This window comes from Scyliorhinus canicula, chromosome 15, assembly GCF_902713615.1.
Source record: "Scyliorhinus canicula chromosome 15, sScyCan1.1, whole genome shotgun sequence".
Lineage (NCBI taxonomy): Eukaryota > Metazoa > Chordata > Chondrichthyes > Carcharhiniformes > Scyliorhinidae > Scyliorhinus > Scyliorhinus canicula.
Window position 1 is genome coordinate 86,205,332 of NC_052160.1, and position 12,757 is coordinate 86,218,088.

At 47.4% G+C, this 12,757-nt stretch overlaps 1 protein-coding gene across 4 annotated transcripts in view; it reads right to left on the reverse strand.

Moving 5' to 3' along the window:
• Nucleotides 1–621: 621 nt before the first annotated feature.
• Nucleotides 622–12,757, reverse strand: part of LOC119979040 (methyltransferase-like protein 27) — a 39,405-nt gene continuing 27,269 nt past the window's right edge. For all 4 annotated transcript variants that reach the window (XM_038821016.1, XM_038821017.1, XM_038821018.1 and 1 more), the window contains 3 exons: nt 1,945–2,083; nt 1,711–1,803; nt 622–956 (listed from right to left, as the gene is read on the reverse strand). In XM_038821016.1, coding sequence (XP_038676944.1) covers nt 754–956; nt 1,711–1,803; nt 1,945–2,083 — 435 coding nt within the window. In that variant the 3' untranslated portion in view covers nt 622–753. The remainder of the gene's footprint in view (nt 957–1,710; nt 1,804–1,944; nt 2,084–12,757) is intronic.

Sequence of the window (12,757 nt, forward strand, 5' to 3'; positions counted from 1 at the left end):
GGAAGGCCAAGGACTGTGCTCTAATTCCCCACTTTCACCTCATTGGAACTCCTGTGGTAATTGGGGGCGGTGTTTCCCCACAAGGAGGAACCGCTCAGTATAAAAACCCTGATATGGGTGGAGTTCAGTGAGGGTGGCTCTTTGGGGAAAGGAATTGTAGCTTTGTGATTTTGCATATACCGTCAGAAACCTTTGTTCATTCTTATCCTACAGTGCATTCCTACATCCCTTCCATTGGATTCTGCAATGATCACTGTTTTTTATAGGCTTACATTTCCGATCACAACAGTGTTACATACAGGGCCTTAAATTGACGAAAATTCTCCTATTTCCTTGGACAATCAGCGTTATGCCAGTTTCATGTGTGGATCCTGGATCCTTGCCTGGAGCAAAATGGTGGCAGGTATTCCATCAGTGCAATATGTGAACATATAGATCGCCCACCACCTTGGACACTAATCCATTCATTCAACACCTGAAAACGAGGCATTTTGAGGCTATGGATTTTTCGAACATTTGTAATAATTTCTCTCCTCATTTTTATGAATACGTCAATTTCTCTGCCCAAACCGTGTAATATCAGCAACACATTCAATACAAATGAAGAACAAAGAGACAAGGAAAGGAAAGATCATTCTCTGGTTTATTTGCACCAGGTGACATTTCACTGATTTATTTTCATATTGAACTCATTTAATTGACAATTTACAAATGTGAAGCTCCCAGATTATTCAGGGATTGGTGACACCGTCATTATTTCTTCTTGTAGACAGCCACTACCCCATCAGCGTACTCTTCTGACAAGCCTGTCTCCAGCATATCCTTCTGCCAATTCTCCACATATCGCTCCACAACCTTCTCCCACAGGCCCTTGTTCACCAACTCCTGGGTTGAAGCAAGCAATTTACTTCTATGATCTGACTCCTCAGCTCTCAGCGCGAAACAGATAAAGCCACCTGTAAGAGGAATGCATCGACAGGTCTGTAGTGATATCATGTTTGTATTTGTAATTCACTGAATGACCACTAGGAGTCTCATTTGCATATAAATGAATGTTCGAATCAGGTGACCTCAGTCTGATGATCGATCTGGGAGAGAGAGAGTTGTTTGTGCATGTTCTTACTGTTATTCATCTCTTGTTTTGTATATAGTTGACCCACAGTTAATGTTAATAAAGCATTTATACTTATAGTTGCAAGTGTTCTTGTAATATAAATCAGGCCAGCCGACAAGAACATTACAAGTTTGATGAGAAATAAACACTGGGAAGACAACCATTTCCTCAACGACACAGTAAGACTGCAAGCCTCCTGGCAGTATAGCAGTCTCAGGATATATCAACAGCTGGTACCTATTGAAAATTTCCCCACATTTTGAAGGAAATTAACAATTGCCCTCAGCATCCAAACTGGTTAGGAGGCGTTATTGGGTTACGGGGATAGGGTGGAAGTGAGAGCTTAAGTGGGGTGGTGCAGACTCAATGGGTCGGATGGCCTCCTTCTGCACTGTATGTTCTATGTTCTAATTTGATTGTGAAACTCACATCCTTCACCTCCTATTTCTGTTTCTGTTTGAAGAGTTACCATCCCAGAATGTTATCTGCCCCCTGTTGTTGTTACCCTGTGGCAGCCATCTTGTTTTGTCGGTACTTCCTGTGGGTGCTGCACTGATGGGCCGAGTGGTCTGACAGGAATGGACCTTTCAGCTCACCTGGTTTGGTGACTCTCAGCATTTCTGGAAGGATGTCCCAGGGAAGGTGTTGTTGAGCCAATCCACCAACAATAGTCACTAAATCATAGGAACCTTCAACAATTCAAACAGCAAAAAAGAGGTTTGTTAGACTCTGCAGGAAAACTATTACCTCATATCACAAATTGAGAATAAACGGGCCTGTTCCCTGGGGACTGCAGGTCTAAATTAGTTGAGATAGATTCTGTTGGTTACCTGGTTCTATCGGCAATGGTTTATCTGACGTTACAATCCAACATGTTAATCTCTCATACAGGCCTTTGGATTCCGCTATCTTCAACATTCGCTCACTGCCATCGATTCCATGAAATTTCTTAAATCCCAGTTTCTGCAACTAAAGGAAACAGACTTTTTCACATTAGGTTTTATTCATCAAGCCTCTGATTGTCCATTATATTTGTCTCTGGTGGATTTTATCAAGCTCCACATGAAGGGTCAACCGTGTAGCAGTGCCGGAATCTACACAGCTTCACGATATGATCAGCAGGTCAGGACTTGAACACTTGAACCAATTGCAACTAATTGGAAGCAGATTGATGAGAAAAATAAAAGGCCCGACCTAACCAAATTCATTCGAAGTGAGGCAAGCAGGGGAAATCGAATGGTGTTTCCCAAAAGCCGACCTGGCAAGGCTGTCATCGGTATTTAAAGCTAATTGGGGCAATAATGATGCCCTCCTGGCTTCAAGCTGCAAATGACTCTCCCCCTGACTGATTCACCGTGTCCCCGCATTGTAGCTACCTGCTAAAGAGGGGGAGCAGCACTTAAACCAATCTTGCAGAGCAAACCATAGACAGCATGCAGGAATATCACCGAGGAGACCAGTTCCACCATTCGGCGATGTCGACCTGGCCGATGGAACCGTTTGGGGCCGGCTGTGGAATTCAGTGGGGAATTTCAGCAACATTCCAACGGGTCTATAGCTAGTTGGAGGAGTTCCAAAGGCTATGGCTGCAGGATAAGGCACTGGCAATGCTTGGCACCGAGGGCAACACTGCTGGGGTGGTGACCACAGTGGAGCACAATGTCAGCAGCATAATTGGTGGTATCCAAGGTGTTGTTCAGTCAGTGATGACCATGACAGCACGCAAGACAGCATGTCCAAGTCACAGAGGGACATGTCCATGATGGTGGACCTCCTAAGGATCTAGGTAGCATGTCCCAGTCTCAGGTAGGCATTGCTGAGGCAAACCAGAAGATGTCCCAATTGCTGAGGGCCATGTCCCGGATGCAGGTGGACATTGACGTGGCACTGCAGAGCATGGCCCGCTCACAGAGGGGCATCGCTGAAGGAATCAACACCATTGCCAGGGCTGGCAGAGCCAGATGATGCAGGGGCATTCCAAGCTCAATCAAGCTGTTCCTCCGTACCGAGGTGACCTCCAGGATTCTGTGGGCACTGATTTGGTGGAAGGAGCGCTGGAGGCAGAACCAGAGCCTCCCCACAGGGTGACTATGGCAGTCCACAGCTCGCCCAATTCCACCCTGCCCTGACAACGTCATGTCTTGGGGTCAGCATGCGGAGCAGGGTGTCAAGTCAGACGGGGCCCTCCAGCCCCAAACCATCCACAGGACAAGAGAGAGAGAGAATCCCACCTCTTCACCAGCATGGGTAAACTCACAAGCCCTGTGCCACAGAAGCAAGAGGGCTACAACTGGCGAGCACACAGCCGCAAGGTGAAAAACAATTAACAACAATAACATGATATCAAGCAGAGAATTCCCCACCAGTTAAACATAAGCCAATAACAGTACAAAAGGAAAACAAAAACCATCAGCAACCCGCACGGTTCCCAAACCGAGAGTAGTTGATAGCCGCTGAGACAAAAATCACCAGTAGGCAATAAGGGCATCCTGACACAACCTCAGATGTCTGCTGCCTACACCAAGGCATGCAGGATCCAGATCCCGACAGCCCAATGGACCCCGATGCTCACTGCCTCGAGTCTCCATACCGAGTGGGCATAATCACCGCGCGCAAGCTGGCCTCCACTGTGCCTGCAAACCGCCTTTCAATCCTCACTGTGGATCCTGAAGACGAGTGGTGTGCTGTTGTCACGGTTAACCAGTCTCACATCCGATTGAAATTGGACACTAGCGCATCTGTAAACCTCATATCACAGTCGGACCTCAACAGCGTCCGAGACCAACCTAGCATTCTTCCACCAGCCTGCCAGCTCCTTGACTACAATGGCAATGCCATAGCTACCAGTGGATCATGTCAGCTAGGTGTATCTCACAAGGCAATCAAAGTGACATTATGATTCGAGGTCGTCTGGCCTGACAAGTCATCTCTGCTTGGAGCTCGCTCTTGCAAACTCCTAAATCTGGTCCAGCGCGTCCGACTGCCTCACCCAATGTAAATCTCCAGGCTGAGATAGACGACATTCTCACGCAATACCACAATGTGTTTGATGGAATGGGCACGCTCCCATATCGTTACAAGATATTGCTCAAACCAAATGCCATCCCAGTCATCCATGCACCGCGCCGGGTGCCGGTCCCTCTCAAGGATCGTCTGAAAATGCAGCTACGAGAGCTCCAAGACCAGGGTATCATCTCAAGGGTCATGGAACCAACAGACTGTGTTGACTCCATGGTCTGCATCAAGAAGCCCTCTGGTGAACTCCGCATTTGCATTGATCCCAAAGTGTGAAGAGTTAACCTGTGAGATGGCTCATGCCAAATTCTTTACCAAGCTGGACGCCTCCCGTGGGTTCTGGCAGATACAGCTGGACGAGTCCAGTCGGAAGCTGTGCATGTTTAACACTCCGTTCGGCAGCTTTCGCTACAACCGCATGCCTTTTGGAATCATGTCAGCTTCCGAAGTATTTCATTGCATAATGGAGCAAATGATGGAGGGCATCGAGGGGATGTGAGTCTATGTGGACGATGTGATCATCTGGTCCACGACGCCCAAGGATCACATCGCTCGCCTCAAACCAGTTTTCCAGCGGATTCATGAAAACGGCCTCCAGATCAACAGGGCCAAATGCTCATTTGGTAGGTCCGCTGTCAAGTTTCTGGGTGACCACATTTCACAGCAGGGTGTGCAACCTGACGCTGACAAGGTGCTGACAGTCAATGCCATGAAGACCCCAGAGGACAAAAAGGCGATCCTCCGTTTCCTTGGGATGATGAATTTTCTCGGGAAATTCATCCCCAATATGGCATCCCACACCACAGCCCTCCGGCATCTCGGAAAAGGGTTGACAGTGTTCCAGTGGTTTCCCGCACATCAAGCGGAGTGGCTTGAGCTGAAGGCGAAGCTCACCACAGCCCCAGTACTGGCATTGTGTGACCCAACCAAGGATACCAAGATATCCACAGATGCAAGCCAGGACGGCATTGGGGCTGTGCTCCTCCAGCGAGACAACTCCTCGTCCTGGGCTCCAGTGGCATACGCCTCCAGGGCCATGACTCCGACCGAACAACGGTATGCCCAGGTCGAAAAGGAGTTCTTGGGTCTCTTGACAGGAATAGTCAAGTTTCATGACTACGTATACGGTCTGCCAAAGTTCACGGTGGAAACAGACCACAGGCCTTTATTCCACATAATCCAAACGGGGCTGGTTTAGCTCACAAGGCTAAATCGCTGGCTTTTAAAGCAGATCAAGCAGGCCAGCAGCACGGTTCGATTCCCGTACCAGCCTCCCCGGACACGCGCCGGAATGTGGCGACTAGGGGCTTTTCACAGTAACTTCATTGAAGCCAACTCGTGACAATAAGCGATTTTCATTTCATTTTTTCAAAAGGATTTAAATGACATGACACCTCGGCTGCAGCAAATTCTTCTTTGTCTCCACCGATATGACTTCAAACTTGTCTACACACTGCTCGTCGGGTAAGGAACAGATCGTCGCGGATGCCCTATCCCGATCCGTCACCACGCCGTGTGAACAGGGCGACTTCATTTGCCCCATTGAAGCACAGGTGCAGCTGTGTGCCAGCAACCTCCCAGCCATTGATGAACGAGTTATACAAATACGCGAAGAAACCGCCAAAGATCCCCTACTGCAGCGCGTGATGAAGCACCTCGCCCATGGCTGGCAAAAGGGGCAGTGCCCCCAGTTTTTCAATGTTAAGGACAAGCTGACGGTTGTTGAGGGGATCCTTCTTAAACTAGATAGAATCGTCATTCTCCAAAGCATGCAAAACATGGTGCTCAGACAGATCCATGAGGGTCATGTGGGGGTCGAGAAATATCGACGCAGAGCTCAACAGCAGTTTATTGGCCTGCAATCAGCCAGGACATTGCCAACACAGTCCTCAACTGCACAATTGGCCAGAAAGTCCAACCAGCTCAGCCCAAGGAAACGCTGCAACAGCACGAGATCGTGACCTCTCCGTGGTCCAAGGTGGGGATAGACCTCTTTCGTGCCAATGGGCGTGATTACATTCTCCTGGTCAACTACTTCTCTCGCAGTGGTGAAACTGTCGGACCTCACGTCCAAGTCCGTCATCAAAGCCTGCAAAGAGACGTTTACCAGGCATGGGATACCACTCACGGTAATGAGTGACAAAGGTCCATGTTTCTGCAGCCAAGAGTGGTCCGACTTTGATCCTGCCACTTTAGTCACATCACATCCAGTCCCCATTACCCGCAATCAAACGGGAAGGCCGAGAAAAGGGTCCATATTGTCAAGCGGTTGCTGTGCAAGGCTGCAGACTCAGCCTCGGATTTCAACCTGGCGCTATTGGCATACAGGGCAACCCATCTGTTGACTGGTTTGTCTCTGGCGCAGTTGCTCATGAACCGCAAACTGAGGGCGACTGTTCCAGCCATCCATGTTCCAGACCTTGACCCCCTCACGGTGCTGCAGAAGGTGCAGCGATCCAGGGATCAGCAAAAGATCACGTATGATGCTCATGCCACGGACCTGCCTGCGCTGGCTCCAAACGATGTTGTTAGCATTCAGCTGCCTGAGGGAGGTTGGTCAGCCCCAGTTGTTGTCAGACAGGCTGCTCCCAGGTGTTTCGTTGTCCAAATGGATGATGGCTCCATTTTACGGCTCAACAGGAGGGCGCTGCGTAAAGTTCCCTGCCCATCACCCGACCGCACTTCTCCGCATGTCATCATGCCTCCTCCGGACATCTTGCACCATGAGGCAACCGATCTGGCAGCGATCCCACCTGTCCCCACGGCCACCGAGATGGCAGCCATCCCACCTGTCCAGGTGCCGGCGTCCCCCCCTCTACCTCTGCGGCGATCAACAAGAATTCGTCGTCCACCACAAAGACTGAATCTATAGACTTAAATCTTGTAAATTTTGTTCAGTTTGCTCTGTATCTGCACGATAGACACCTTCCCATGTATATATGTTCATTCATTTCCAACTTGTACATAGTTATGCATGCTTATACAGCCGCGTTCCAAAATTTATTTTAAAAGGGGGAGATGTCATAATATCCAAGGCTGGGACACTAAGAATAACCTCGAGGGACGGGGACCAAAGAATTACCCGAGCCAAATATGTTCAACAGTTGGTCCACAAACCAGTTGATCCGGGAAAGATTGAGAGATTGTCTAAAGAATTACCTCATCCCAAGAAGGGGGAAGCTTCACTTCATTCCGAAGTAAGAACAAATAAATAATAAGCATTCAAAAAAAGAAATCACCAAACGTGGCCACAGAATCCGAGTTGTAACTGAGTTGGAATCCTCAGAATCCTAGCGTGACTCCGGTGAAGAGATTCATCAGGAGGAGGAAATACCCCAAAAGATAAAACAAAGCCCCGAAGGACTCAAGGCATATGGTTAGCCTCTGAAAGTCAAAGAGGAATATGGCCAGGTCACTAAGAATAATCTCGAGGGACGGGGACCAAAGAATTACTCGATCCAAACATGTTCAACAGTTGGTCCACAAACCAGTTGATCCGGGAAAGATTGAGAGATTGTCTAAAGAATTACCTCATCCCAAGAAGTGGGGTATGGGGACATGGGAAGGGCTTGAGCGATTCCAACAGATTTACAATCTCCACCCATTGGACAAAGTCAAAATTTTGTCAGTAATGATTCCCAATGATAACGGACAGCTTTCTCGAGAGGTTAAAGAAGCACGAGGGGATGACGAACAACAGCTAGAAGAGGGATGGACTGTAGTTAAGCAATGGCTGTTCAAATATAACCTGCCAAAAACTGACTGGACAAAGGTTACCACTTGTATTCAAAAGAAGACAGAGGAAGTATCAGAATATGAAGGAAGGTTCTGGAAAGTATGGACGGAGCACTCAGGAATAGAATTACTGAAGGGACAGGAGTCTTGGGACAAAAGTACTCTTGGGCAGTTGAAGGTTGCCTTTATGAACATCCAATGTGGGCCAAAGATAAGAATGATTGTCGCCAACTGCACATGGAACAAGCATCATTCACTGGAATTGCCCCACCATGTACCAAATAATATCCCATCACCCCGTCCTCAATTGAAGGAATTCTGCCTATAGTAAAGCAATGAGAGGAAAGGGACGTATTGATTAAAACAAATAGCTCATTGAATAGCCCAGTTTGGCATGTAAAAAAAAAAGGTACATGGCGCCTTACCGTTGACTACAGCAAGGCAACTTGTGTATTGCTAAGAAAGCCCCTTTGATGGCTGACACTTCCACCATTTTTAATGCCCTAACACCGGAATTCGAATGGTTTTCAGTTATAGACATGGCCAGTGGCTTTTGGTGGGTACCATTAGCACAGAAGGTACATGGTTTGCCTTTACCATTCAACAGCAACGGCACACCTGGACAAGACTAAAGTATGGACGGAGCACTCAGGAATAGAATTGCTGAAGGGACAGGAGTCTTCATAATAGTCCAATTGCATTTCACATGGCCTTACAAAACCATTTACGGGAATTGCCTGAGTTACCCTTCACCGTTATCCAGTATGCAGATGACATTATGTTCGCCACCATTAAAGAAGAGGATCATAGAATCATAGAATTTACAGTGCAGAAGGAGGCCATTCAGCCCATCGAGTCTGCACCGGCTCTTGAAAGAGCACCCTACCCAAGGTCAACAACTCCACCCTATCCCCATAACCCCATAACCCAGTAACCCCACCCAACACTCAGGGCAATTTTGGACTATAAGGGCAATTTATCATGGCCAATTTATCATGAGAAAGATTTTCGTGTTCTTCTGGACCATCTCAGCTGGAGGGAACATAAGCTAGCATGGCCAAAGCACAAATCGCTCAACGTGAAGTTATCTAATTCGGTCAGAGGATTTCAAAGGGTAAAAGAGAACTGACCCAAGACAGGACAGAGGCAATTCGTGCTGCAGAAGAGTCCACTGTCCAGAAAGTGAGATTTTTGGGGGGTTTGTGTGTTTGTGGAACTTTAACAGAAGTTGTATTGATTCATACACACAGTTAGCACAACCATTGAATGACCTCTTAAATAGAAATTGGAAATCAAAAGAGGAAATCATCCTTCCAACAGAACAGAAAAAAGCCTTTGTGAATCGGAAACAGGCCTTGTGTTCAGTACCAGCTCTCGGAATTACAAATATCGGGAAACCATTTACCTTACTTCTTCATGAGAAATAATTATATGTGACAGCAATCCTAGCACAGGAATATGGGGATCAACAGAGACTAACTGAGTACTGTTCAGTAGTCCTTGGATTAGGAAGTTGCCTAAGAGCCAGAGAGGCCACATGTAAAATTGTAACAGTGATTGCAAGCATTGTCCTAGATCAAAAACTGACCATTAAATGCCTTCATACAGTTCATGCGTTCTTTTCAATGAATAGAGTCACAAATATCACCTCAGCAAGATGGACAACATGGAAGCCCGTGACCTCCTTTTCCAAAAGGCAAGCCCGATAAATCCATCATCTATGCTCCACTTCCCGAGGAGCAAAAGGGAGGAGGTGAAGGGCATTACCGTGTTCAGATTACAGACGAAACAGAGGAGGCGCACCTGATAGAAGATCTATTACAAACACCAGGCTTAGTTTTGTTTCCAGATGGGTCCTTGTGATGTTCTCTGCTTTCTTGATGAGGATGGCTTTGATATGTAGTGTTCAACAAACAACGTCAAGCTATGTTGATTAACAAAGCTAATTTATTAACACTACCTAGAAGCAAAGTACTGTACATACCCCTGTCAGCATCAACGGGGCCGAGGTTGAGATGGTTAGCAGTTTCAAATTCCTAGGGGTGCACATCACCAAAAATCTGTCCTGGTCCACTCACGTCAACGCTATTACCAATAAATCACAACAGCGCCTATACTTCCTCAGGAAACTAAGGAAATTCGGCATGTCCACGTTAACTCTTACCAACTTTTACAGATGCACTATAGAAAGCATCCTATCGGGCTGCATCACAGCCTGGTATAGCAACTGCTCGGCCCAGGACCGCAAGGAACTTCAGAGAGTCGTGAATACCGCCCAGTCCATCACACGAACCTACCTCCCATCCATGGACTCCATCTACACCTCCCGCTGCCGGGAGAAAGCAGGCAGCATAATCAAGGATCCCTCCCACCCGGCTAACTCACTTTTCCAACTTCTTCCATTGGGCAGGAGATACAGAAGTATGAGAACATACACAAACAGACTCAAAAACAGCTTCTTCCCCACTGTCACCAGACTCCTAAATGACCCTCTTATTGACTGACCTCATTAACACTACACCCTGTATGCTTCATCCGATGCCAATGCTTATGTAGTTACATTGTATATCTTGTGTTGCCCTTTTATGTATTCTCATGTATTTTCTTGTATTTTCTTGAATTTTGCTTAATTCCCTTTTCTTCCATGTACTGAATGATCTGTTGAGCTGCTTGCAGAAAAATACTTTTCACTGTACCTCGGTACACGTGACAATAAACAAATCCAATCCAATCCAATTAGATTTGAACGTCTTACTAAGATTCAAAGGTTGCGAAATAAACTATGTTATAACTCTATCTATAGATTTCCTGAAAATACATCTACATTCTCTTACTCCTAAACATCTTCTCCCAGAATTCAGGGTGTCATGTGATCTAAGTGACTGCTCTTCATCACCAGTTGGTGGTTAGATGTATTTACATAAAATTGTTAACCCTTAATTTACCATACAATATCCATATTGTCACAGTCTCCTTGTGTTGAAAATGGCATTCAGAAATCAGGAAGGGGAGTCACGAACCTGTACACCATTATGGCAAAGGGAAGTTTGCCCGCAGGGACATCATCCCAACCAGCTGAGTTAAGAACAGTTTCCGAAGTATGTCCCGTGACAAGAGATCTAACAGCTAACACCTATACAGATTGAAGGTATGGTTTTGAAGTAACTCGTGATTTTGGTCACGTATGGAAGATAAGAAGATTCCTCACCACCGCAGGACACCTATTCAAAATGGGAACGAGGTACAGGATCTACAAGAATCCTGAAAATTACCAAAAGAAGTGGCCATTCTAAAATGTACGGCCAGCAATAAAGAAGACACCGCAGAAGCCTTTGCAGATCAGGCAGCAAAAGATGCCGCCTTACAATGCAATCCTCCAGAGGAACGGAAACTAATCTACAGACTGGGGGTGTGAAGCCTGCTACAAGATCTACGTAAAATGCAGAGTGGATGTTCAAGAGAAGAAAAATGTACATGGATGGAAGCAGGTATCAAATTCTGTCAGGTTGATATTTGGAGACAAGCCGAGGCCAACAGACCAGTTACACCACAGTCACAGATGCCCTATTTGGCCCAACAGATCCACTCATGGGGACCCTGGCCCCTCAACAGATGTTGGCTAGATTCCAGAACAGCTGGTGGGGTCAAGGATTCAAGAAATATGCCCAGGTGGTAGCAGACCATTGTGTCACCAGTCAGAAGAACAATTCAGGACCCATTGCATTCATGCCTCAGTTAAGAGGTACTGCCCCTGGAGGACCATTTCGGAATATACATGTCGATTGCATTACCCTTCCGCCATGTCAGGAATGCACTGACTTCCTGACAATAGTGGACAGGCTTTCCAGATGGGTAGAGGCCCTCCCGGCCAGAAGAGCTGCAGTCAGCCACACAACTAAGGTTTTATACAAAGACTATGGCCGGGATTCTCCGAGAATCCGCGTCGCAATTGCACTCGCCGCAGGGGCGGAGAATAGGCGTCAGACTCATGATCGGGTCCGACGGCGCTCCTGCGATTCTCCGGGCCCGGAGAATCACAGCCAATCACACGCACGCGGTTGACGCGGCGCCAGTTGGGGTCCATTGAAAGAGGCCCCAACAGCAATTCTCCGCCAGCAACTGGCCTAGTTCCTGTCGGCGTGGTTCCATCCGGCGGGCACTCAGAGTGGCGGCTGCGGACTCAGTCTGTGGCTGCCCAGGTGGGGGGTGGGGGGATCCATCACCGGAGGGGGGGGGTCCTCCAGGACGGCCAGGCTCATGATCGGCGGCCACCGATCGGTGGGCGGACACGGATCTGAGGGGGAGGGGCCTAAATTGTCTGGGCCGGTCCGCTGTGTGGATCCGCCATGTTGCTAGCCCCCTGCAAAACGGAGAATCACTCTGGACTTCCTCTAGGTGAGTTCAGAGTGATTTGCGCCTGTTTTCACCCGGGCATGGGGACAGAGTCCCATTATCAGAGAATTCTGCCCTATATTCCCAGATGGGGAATACCAGTTTGGATAGACTCAAAGTATGGAAACCACATTACAGGCGCTGTTTGCAAAGAGGTTTGTAAACTATTGAATATCCAGTGGGAGCTACTTTGTCCTTACCACCCGCAATCCTCAAGACAAGTGAAACACCCAAACCTGACCTTGAAAGAGTGATGATCAAAGTAACACCAAGAAGGAATGTCATGAGCCTCAAGCCTTACCACTAGTCTTGAGCAGCATCACAGCAACAACAAACAGAACCATGGGTGAAAGTCCATTTGACGTAATTACTGGCAGGCACATGTTCTTGCCAGGGACTGTTGTCTTGCGAGAAACTGATTGTTATTTGATAAGTGATGCATTACTTAAGTATTGTCAGGATCTAACAAATGCCATCAGTTCTGCTTCTTTGCAGGTATTG